Here is a 10,224-nt window from a genome sequence, read left to right as displayed (position 1 = left end):
CTCCATAACTTTTGATAGGAAGATTTTCAAGGCATGTTTTATACCTCAATTTCTATCTGCATTTCATGCTCTTTCCGCTGGAACCATCAGATTTTGAATATTTTCAAAAAAATAACTTTTTGCCCAGCCACCTGATGACGTCATCTGGCAGGTGGCCAGGTGGCAAAATTTGGTGTTACTGTTTAAAATTAAGTTTTAGACCCTCTAAGGATCATCTGTGCCAAATTTCATGCTTTAATCACCATCTGAAGTATTCTTACGTTTTTATGTGCTACCTGACCTCACTAAAACAGCTTACCGACCAACAAACAAAAATGACAGAAAAATTTCCAATTTAGCTAACAAACATGATTTTCTCTTTTCTACAACTAGGAGAGGCCTCTGATGTCGCAACCAGTGAAAAAACAATCGACATTTTTGCTGCGCAGACCTGACTTGGATGCTCACAAATAAGCCAAATCATTTTCAGAAAACTGCTTACACTATTACCACTGGAATATCGGACTTTCACAAGATGACTCTAATAATCCTAAATGAAAACTTTGAGAAATTGCCACCGAAAACAATCAGATACCGATCTTACAGGACATTCAACAGTGATACTTTTCGCATGAAACTAGATTTGATCATCAATAGTGATAACAGTGATTTTGAATCAAAAATAAATTGTATCATAGAAGAACTAGACAAACAAGCTCCTTTTAAATATAAAACGGTTAGAGGTAATAACATGCCTTTTATAAATAGAGATATGAGAAAAGCCATCATGGTAAGATCCAAACTCAAGAACCTTTACTATAAGAATAAAACACAAGAAAACAAAACAAAATACAAAAGACAAAAAAATTTTTGCTTATCGCTATTGAGGAGGACTAAGAAAGACTACTTTGCCAACCTTAAAGATTCCAACATAACTGATAACAAAAAGTTTTGGAAAACTGTACAACCATTGTTTTCAAATAAAGGTTCAAACAATAAGAGTTATACCTTAGTGGATAAAGAAAAGATCATAAATGACGAGAAACAGATAGCTCAAATATTCAATGACTATTATGGCCAAATAATATCAAAACTAGACTTGCCTGAGCCTCCCTATGTTGCATTTGACAAAACAAATAATCATACTGAAATTTGTATTCAGAAATATAGACAACACCCAAGTGTCACTGAAATCAAGAAAACTGAGTATCTAAATAAATTTTCTTTTATACCAACAACGAAGAGAGGAGTAGGGAAAATCATTAAGGACTTAGTTCAAGGAAAATCACAGCCAAGCTCAGATATTCCAGTGAAAATCATAAAGGATAATTGTGATATGTTTTCCAAGATTTTATGCTCAGAAATAAATGCGTCATTCGAGTCAAACTCTTTTCCAAAAGAATTGAAACTTGCTGATATAACACCTTTGTATAAGAGAAAAGGTTCAAAGAATGACAAGGGCAACTTCAGACCGGTGAGTATTCTCCCAGTTCTGTCAAAAATTTATGAAAAAGTCATACATACCCAAGTCTCAACCTACTTTAACAACATTTTGAGCAATAGACAATTTGGATATAGAAAAGGAATGAGTACACAAACTCCACTTTTGGTCATGACTGAAATTTGGAAGAAAGCTACAGATGAAAAGAAAAAGTTTGCAGCGCTACTCATTGACTTATCAAAAGCTTTCGACTGCATCTCGCACGAACTATTGATTGCTAAACTTGAAGCATACGGATTTTCAAGGAGTGCCTTAGGTCTCATAGCAGCCTATCTATCAGATAGAAAGCAAAGAACGAAAATTGGCGACCATTACAGTACCTGGCATAATGTTAAAGTAGGTGTTCCCCAAGGATCCATTCTAGGGCCGCTACTATTTAACATCTACATGAGAGATTTGTTCTACTTCCTTGAAAATAGAAATGTGCTGAATTATGCAGACAATACAACACCTTTTGTGATAGCTGATTCTTGGGAACAGGTTGGTGAGGAGCTCTCGAATGGAGCTGCTATCATCTTTGAGTGGATAACCCAAAATCAAATGAAAGGAAATGCAGACAAGTCTGAGTTGATAGCTAACAATACCAGCAAAGAAATCTTTATTACTATACAGAATGAACGCATCTTTAACAGCAACTCAGGCAAGATCCTAGGATTAACTTTTGACAACTGTCTGACTTTTGAGCCACATATTAACAAGATTTATAAGAAAGCTAGCCAGAAAATCAGTGCACTTGCGAGGGTAGCACCGTACATAAATCAAAAGAAAAAGCAAAGGCTCATGAATGCCTTCTTTCGAAGTCAATTCAATTATTGTTTGCTTGTCTGGATGTTTCATGTTCGCACGCTAGATCAAAAAATAAATCACCTCCACGAAAGATGTTTGAGGATATTGTATTCTGTCATACATCTACTTTTGAGCAGCTTTTAGAGAAAGACGGTGCCATCAAATTCCACCATAAAAATCTTCAGTTGTTAGCAATAGAACTTTTCAAATGTAAAAATAACATATCAGATCTAACTAAAGAAATTTTCAAACATGATGAAAATATCAAAGTAAATCGCAAAACGCCTTACTTCAGATCAAGAGAAATAAACTCTGTTTTTCACGGTTCAGAGTCACTTTCATTTTTAGGGCCAAAAGTTTGGGAATTAATTCCGGATGAGTATAGAGACATAGTTGATCTTAGTATTTTTAAGGAAAAGATTAAGCAGTGGAGGCCTACATCATGCCCGTGTAGAAACTGCCGGACCTATTGACGGTGTCGGCTTTTTGTAATCACCTTACAAATTGTAAAGTAGCGTTGACTTTTATTAGCCTTTGTTGCTACCTGTTCGTCAACTTGAAATAAACTATTACATACATACATACTGAATGACGGAAAGGTGCCAAGAGGACAGAATAAAGTAAAACAGGGCCAAATTTGGAGGTTCTTAGATCACTCGTTGACCAAAAATGGTCAAAAAACGGTCAACATCTTTAAAAAGTGGATTTTTGTCAAATTGACTTTTTGGCTTAAAATCTCGCTGGAAAGACACACTTTTGTTCGCTTGACCATGAAACACAATCCAATTCTACGAGTTAGACAAAAAATGACGATTTCTAACTCAAACTGGGCATTACAGGACGCCCTCCTATATAGCCCATGTCCAATAGACTCGACATTGGCACTTAAAGGGTTAAGCAAAGTTCAATTATCAATTTAATGAAATAAACATCGCTCAGATCTCACTCATGCTCACTCATTATAAATAATACTGGAACATTTACGCTTTTTAGATGTGATTTGTTCTAAAAGCATGAAAGCACAAATCAGAAAGTCATGCTAGGGGAAAAGTATCTCTGCTTCCCTTTTTGAGTGCTGTGATATAATTAAAACTTTAAAAAGTATAAAGTTTATTTAAAAATAGTTAAAATACCTTGTGAACCAGGTGTGAATTTCAACCAATACGATGCATATGTGAGTTGGTTGAGTTAAAATCAGCAGGGAAGATAAAAAAGCTTGTGTTAATATTATGGTTAATTAACAATAAAGGTCTCAACATATTGATCATACCTCCATTTTGGCTCGATAGCTTCTCCAAAATAGCCTGTTATAACCAAGGTTCCTCTACATACCGAGACAATGTCAGATAGCTGGTCATCGTCTACTTTGTCGCAGTAGCTTAAAGAAAGGTTCTTTAGTCTTGGCTGATACACTTTGGATCGGAAAGGTACATGAAAATCTGCTTCGATGAACTAAAAAGAGAGGTATTATATTAAAGTCTATCCAGATATAATTGGCAGCGGAAACAAGAATGCCTGTAACTTTTAAAATAGTCAAATATAATTCCAAAATTTTTTTTTGTTTATGTTAGAGAATCAAAAGCGCTATATTTGAATGTCTTTTTTGTTGAAAAATTCGCGATTTTTAGCGATTAAATTTGCGATTGCAAAAATTGAGCTTTTTTTCTTTTTATGCTATAACGTTCATTTTTACACCAGTGGTAGTTCAACCTTAGGTAAAGAAGGTTGTTAAATTTCAAGGCAAACGGAAAAGTCCTTCGGAAGATATGGGACCCAAAGTACCCCTTGGTAGCACTTTTCTGTGAAATATCAAATCTCCAAATTTTTACTAAAAACGGGGGTTATCTTTTTTGAACAGTGCAATTAAAAGTTGGAAAGTGTTATTTGTTGCATTGGTGTTATTGGTATCATTGATCATTTCGAAACAAAGTGAATACACAATTTGATTGTCTTTATTGAAACGATAAGCATATTGAACTGATATTGCCTTTGTTATTTTTAAGTAATAAAAGAACTTTGCTAATTCCCAAAACATTAAGCACAGTTTGGCTATGAGGTCATTATTGTAAAAAGATCGTAAAATATGTTATAATATATGATTGAAAAACTGTTTTATCATCATTACCCCCCGTTTTTATTAAAAATTTGGAGATTTGATGTTTCACAGAAAAGTGCTACCAAGGGGTATTTCGGGTCCCATATCTTCCGAAGGACTTTTCCGTTTGCCTTGAAATTTGACAATTTTCTTAACCTAAGGTTGAACTACCACTAGTGTAAAATGAACGTTGTAGCGAAAATAGAAAAAAAGCTCAATTTTTGCAATCGCAAATTTAACCGCTAAAAATCACGAATTTTTCAACAAAAAATACATTCAAATATAGCGCTTTTGATTCTCTAAAAGAAGCAAAAAAATTATATCGGACTATCAAAAGTTACAGGCATTCTTGTTTCCACTGCAAATTATATCTGGATACACTTTAGTAACTATTCTCCGAATAAATCTTATTTATCATTGTCGACGTCAATCGTATTTTGAAATTTCGGACTTAAAAATTCTCGTATTTCTTATAGTGTAATTGAGTACAGCTACAGGTAGAGAAAGAAAAGAGAGAGAGAAAAGATGTCAAGTACCTCAGGTTCACCTCACCTCCCCTGCTAGTATAAAATGGTAAAGAGAAGCTCGAGGTTTGAGAACATTGTTTTAAGAACAACCTTGTGACAATAATCCTACTTATTTACTAACCTGGTGTTTGTGTATATTTTTCCTGAGCAATTTTTTCTCACTTTCTTCCAAGTCAGATTTTTCAGCCAATATCTTCTTCGTTATGTCTGTTTTCAATCTGTACCATTCTTTGTAATTATAGATCATTGGTAGGAATGGGTTGGAACTAAGACATTTTAAGCCGATCAGAACTGCTTCTTCAAGTACTGGCATGTTACCGAAGAGGGCTATAATTGTGTCATCTGAAACCATACAATTCCAACTAAGATCTATTGATGTCAATTTTTGAAGAGATGTAAGGTGTAATAAAGAAGGGTTCTGAGAAGCCAAGTCTTGATGGAGTCCTGTACAGAAGATAGAAATAATAGATTCAACTATTCCTGTATTTAAATTAAACTTCATTGGCAAGATGAGTAGTAGGGGACCAATCCTTAGGATCCGTGACACCTTTTATGCGACGCAACCGCATGTGGTTAGTTCGAAAGTAGGAAGGCCTGTAAACGTCAGTTTTTTAGTCATAAAAGCTTTTGTCGGGCCTTATTCGCCGCCCCCTCTCAAAAAAGTCTTAAAAAACTTCCTAACTTCCGAACTAACTACACGCGGTTGTGTCGCATAAAAGATGTCACGGATCCTAAGGATTGGCCCCCTACTAGAGATAAATCTGAGAACGACTAACAGGCTGCAAGCATCCCCTCTGAATGTTTTGACTTAGGGGATGCTAATCGTGTATAAGGTCCCCGTCAGAGAGTTACCCAAATGGACTAACCTGTTTCAGTTTTCTTAAAAAGGTTTAGAAATAAAAATCCGACGGGAATTTTATAAACGATGAGCATCCCATAACCAAATAATATCAGAGGGATGCGTGTCAAAATTCGGCAATTTTTCTCTTCATAGTGTGCAGAGGGGTCCAGCCCACAGCATTTTTCAGGGGGAGCTAAGAATAATAGCCCCCGGCTAAATTCTAGAAACATAGCCCCCACCTTCACAAAGCAAAATATCAAAGAAATTTTGCATGCAAATTCTCGATAGATTTTTTCCCACAGATTTTTCCCCTTTCCCACAGCAGAGATTTTTAACATAATTTGAAATATCTTCAATCTATCAGCTCTGCCCCCAGTTCTATTACACAACACTCAGCCCCCCCTAGCAAGCTAGCCCCCAGTATTTTTTGAAAAATACAGCCCCAATCAAGCAAAAATGGTTTAGCCCCCCCCCCTAAGCTCAGGGGGGTGCATTCTATGCTCTTAATCTATTTTAAATCTAAGCATACCTTTCAAACCACTTAGTCCAATGGAAGAAAGATTTGTTTGATATTTTCCAATAGCTTCAACCGTAGATGAAGAAACTTGACCCTGTCGCAAGTTCACACAATCCAATTTAGTACATTTTGTAATCAGATTGATAGTAGCAGCATTGGTTATGTTTTCACACCAAGACAAATCTATCAATTCGAGCTAAAATCAAACAGGTAGCTAATTAGGGACTTCGCTATAATCGCTGAAGTTTGCTGTTTTATATAAGTTCGCAATAGAAATTAGCAGCGACAACAATGTTTGAAATTTATGGGAAACTCAAACATTCAGCATACCAATCTTGAGAGATCTAAAAGATAAGGAAGCTCATCAAATGGAAGTACCTTTTCGCTTAATAAATCAGTAATAGAATGAACAACTTCATCTGATATCGATGCTTCTGAAAGTCCAAGTTTCCTTATATTTTGATTGTTTTGAATCAACTGGATGATTGCACGATCTGTTAAAAATGAGGCACCAGTCAAATTCAAATCAACCAATGAATGACAATATTGACCAAACCCATCCCAGTTCAAACCTATCAAGCCACTACAATTATCCTACAATAAACAAAGTTAATTGGAAATTTTTTAATGTTTGCGAAAGCGTCCAAAATTTGACAAGATTTCCAAAATTCAGTCTCTCTATGGGTCAATTTTGGAGCTTTGGCTCTGACATACCCTTCCATCTTGCTAAACTAGCACCCGAAAATATATCTCAAATAAGTGAGTTATTACTTACCAGATGAAATGTTTTTAGGTTAATATCATTCTTCGAAATACATTTTAACATTTCATTATCAAGATTATTCCAAGAAATGAAGAAATGTTCAAGACATTTATTGGAGTCCATAAACAATTCCAGGCACTTGCGCCCAAATTCATTGTAATAAAATTCAAGATTGTTTATATCCAAGTATATCAATTTCGGTTCAAACAGCTGCCCCTTTTCTAAACCTGGATCAATAGGTATTGTTGTCATCTTGTTCTGCTGAAGGTCCTTACAGGTGCATGACAAAAGATTTTCTTCTTGTGATAAAGATATGACATCCCAATCTTCATAATTAGTTTTAGAATTACATGGAATAATATTCCCTATGTTATAATAGTCCTCAATTAATGTTGCTTCTCTTTGTCTTTCAAGACAATCTTTACATTTTATTTCAGGACTAGCACACTTCATATTTTGATCGTACTCAAATAAATCATTTAGTTCTTCGTTGAGCTCAACATCTCTAAGAATGGTACCTCCTAATTCTTTAAGATTAGTAATTTGGCAAGCCATTTTCAAAGTAAACCCTGCAAGGTAGATTAATGCGAGGCAATCAGCTGAGGTATACGAAATGTCCAGCCATTTTAAATTTGACCTAGTAACACTACACAAGTTCCTGACGAATTTATTATCAACCGATTTACATCCGGACATGGAAATAGAGGTCAGGGAAGAGCCAAAAGTTTGAAATCGTAAACACGTTGAAGAAAAGCCACCCAAGTTACAACATTCGTCTAGTGAGAGATTCTCCAGAGTAGGACATTGACTGATGATTTTCTAAAAAAGGAAAGTGAAATACTTCAAGGAAAAAAACAATTAGCATAAACTTATTTACGTATATAATACACCTTAATTGGGATATAAATGCAAACCTCTATAGGAAATTTATCCAAATTTCTCACCTCAAACATAGAACCATTTAGTCTATTGCATCCATTGATTTTCAATTTCTTCAAATTCTGAATAAAGAGACAGTCAAAGAACTCTGGCTCAAGCAATTGATCACAATGTGAGATGTCAAGGTTGTAAATGTTTTGGCATCTGAAAAGAAAAGAGTGAGAATAAGAACCAAAGTGCTATTTTTGTTAGAATCAAAACAACTTGACGTTAAATTAATTTCAAATGCCCCGTGTAATCAGCATAATTGAAACACAAAATATTGCCTACTGTATTAGTCTCAATGATTTTTTCAGGTCCTTATTAAGTTTTTATAAAGAAGGAAAATACAAGGTGTCAATCAAATTAGATAAATCAAGAAATTTTATAAATAACGAACATATTCACCTGTTCAAAAGCTTTGAAACACATTCTGCAGTAACCTTTGTGCATCCATTGAGGCCAAAACTGCGTAAACCAGAACTTGAAACAGTATCGACAACTTGATCAGTAACTAACAAAGAATCCCATTCTATGAGATGTCCAATAAATCTGCTTGTAAACACTTGAACAATTCCTGATGCACTAAGTGTTTCCAAAACAATCTTGCAATCTTCTTTGGAGTAAAAGCACTTGACAAGAGTGTCCAGACATTGGGAATAAAGTGATATAACTTGCATTGTATATTTTCATTATGAGAATCAAGAATTATTTTTGCTGAAAAAAATAAACATGCAAGTAGAAAGGTCAAACCAAGACACCCTTCATCTTTTAATAAAAACAATTACATATGTAATTCTTATAGGCCTTTAAAAATCCATATCCTTAAAATTTGGTTTTTAAACTGATTTAACAAGAACATTTCCAAGACAAAGACTAAGGCCCAGTTTAAAGGAAATCTATAAAACTAAATTCATGTATTTAACAAAACAATCATGATATATATGTCATTCTACCTATAAAAAATATTTAACCAGACTAAAGCTCTAAATTTGAAATTTTTAAGTCATCTTCAGGAAATTTATCAAAATATTCTTTGAACCATAAAACTTGATTAGTCTTTTCTTCCACTGTCAAATGTGGATTCTGTTGAAGTCCTGTTATAACTAATTCAATAAATTTATAGACAGGTCCCTCTTCAGGAAATTCCTCAAGAAGATGATCAAGAAAAACATGTTCATCAAAACCAGTTTCCTCCTCAATTCCAATATCTTGTTCATTGTCAATTGGAAAATTCCATTCTCGATCAATGTTTAACATTTTCGCATCAAAAGCATTCAAGGGCTTCATCTCTGGGAGCAAATTATTTAGATCTTTGTTCCAGTTGGATTCGAAGTAATTTGGTCTGGCAACCTCTTGTGTATCAATTGATAAATTTGTAAATAAAGAAGTAGGATTATTGAAGGACAGCTTGGGTGGAGTTTTGCGCTGTGTTGTCTTTGATGAATCTTGATTTCTCAAGTTTTGTTTTCCTTTTCTTCTTTGGTCAGTATTACTGAAAGACTTCACTAATTTTTGAAAATTAACTTCAACATCATCTGCACCTTGATCTATCCTATCAATCATAGCACTCATCAATCTTGATACCTCTCTATTGTTGTGGTCACTCTTTATCTTTTCCCTCAATACACCAATATCCAATTCAGATTCTGTATCCACCCCTATATCAGGACTTCCCTCCATTGTTTCTGATTTCATTTCTTTTTTAGCCGGTTTCTTGGCTTGTTTTCTAGATTTCTCACTCTTTGTTTTTTCAGTTTGAGGAAACCAAAATTTTTGGCCAACTTCTTTTGTTGAACTGTCAAAATCATTCATTTTTTCTTTCTTCATCTGAGCCTTTTTGATAGCATATTGTTTTCTTTGCTGCTTTTTTTGATTCTGATCTTGAACATTTTTCACAAGGTTATCCAAGTATTGATTAGTTTCCTTGTTAGAAATATTTTCAATCAAATCTTTCAGAGAAGACTTTTTCTTACTTGACACATTCACAGAAAGATGGAACCAAGATGATAAGACAGGTCGGTTAACAGTAATCAGTCTTTGTCTTAGCAATGAATACATTTTTAATAACAGCCTAAAAATAAGTAGAAATAAGTTGTCATTAAACCATATATTATATTTTCAATAGTTATTTGGAATTGAATATTTAACAAAAAATTCTATTTCTACCCCAATCCTTGAAATTAATACCCCCCAGAAAGATTGAGTAGCATGAGTCAAAAAGAAGAAAGAAATTTCTCTTTCTCTTTCTAATTTCTATAGATTTCACATACATTAAGGGAAGAAATTTTTGCGAG

The 10,224-nt window shown here is 34.2% G+C and overlaps 2 protein-coding genes across 2 annotated transcripts; both read right to left on the bottom strand.

The window, feature by feature from the left end:
- Positions 1-3,373: 3,373 nt before the first annotated feature.
- LOC136813614 (uncharacterized) lies at positions 3,374-8,646 on the bottom strand. The gene is made up of 7 exons (XM_067070120.1): positions 8,336-8,646; positions 7,954-8,092; positions 7,022-7,828; positions 6,625-6,840; positions 6,259-6,442; positions 5,010-5,332; positions 3,374-3,718 (listed from the first exon to the last, which is right to left on the bottom strand). The coding sequence occupies exons 1-7, from the start codon at positions 8,605-8,607 to the stop codon at positions 3,500-3,502; spliced, it is 2,160 nt and encodes a 719-aa protein (XP_066926221.1). The 5' UTR covers positions 8,608-8,646; the 3' UTR covers positions 3,374-3,499.
- A 259-nt stretch (positions 8,647-8,905) lies between these two features.
- LOC136813648 (small ribosomal subunit protein mS31-like) lies at positions 8,906-9,988 on the bottom strand. Its single transcript, XM_067070154.1, has one exon. The coding sequence runs from the start codon at positions 9,986-9,988 to the stop codon at positions 8,906-8,908; it is 1,083 nt and encodes a 360-aa protein (XP_066926255.1).
- Between the last annotated feature and the right edge of the window lie 236 nt (positions 9,989-10,224).

This window comes from Clytia hemisphaerica, unplaced genomic scaffold (genome assembly GCF_902728285.1).
Source record: "Clytia hemisphaerica strain Z4C2 unplaced genomic scaffold, Clytia hemisphaerica genome assembly, whole genome shotgun sequence".
Classification (NCBI taxonomy): Eukaryota; Metazoa; Cnidaria; class Hydrozoa; order Leptothecata; family Clytiidae; genus Clytia; species Clytia hemisphaerica.
This window is presented reverse-complemented; position numbering and strand designations above follow the sequence as displayed.

What these genes read in the sequence shown, in the direction of transcription:
- LOC136813614 (XM_067070120.1), bottom strand. Translation starts at nt 8,607, where the DNA reads ATGCAAGTTATATCACTTTATTCCCAATGTCTGGACACTCTTGTCAAG. An exon ending in GTTTCAAAGCTTTTGAACAG is followed by an intron (nt 8,093 to 8,335) that starts GTGAATATGTTC and finishes TTTTCTTTTCAG; the next exon opens with ATGCCAAAACATTTACAACC. An exon ending in AAAATATACACAAACACCAG is followed by an intron (nt 3,719 to 5,009) that starts GTTAGTAAATAA and finishes CTCTCTTTTTAG; the next exon opens with TTCATCGAAGCAGATTTTCA.
- LOC136813648 (XM_067070154.1), bottom strand. Translation starts at nt 9,988, where the DNA reads ATGTATTCATTGCTAAGACAAAGACTGATTACTGTTAACCGACCTGTC.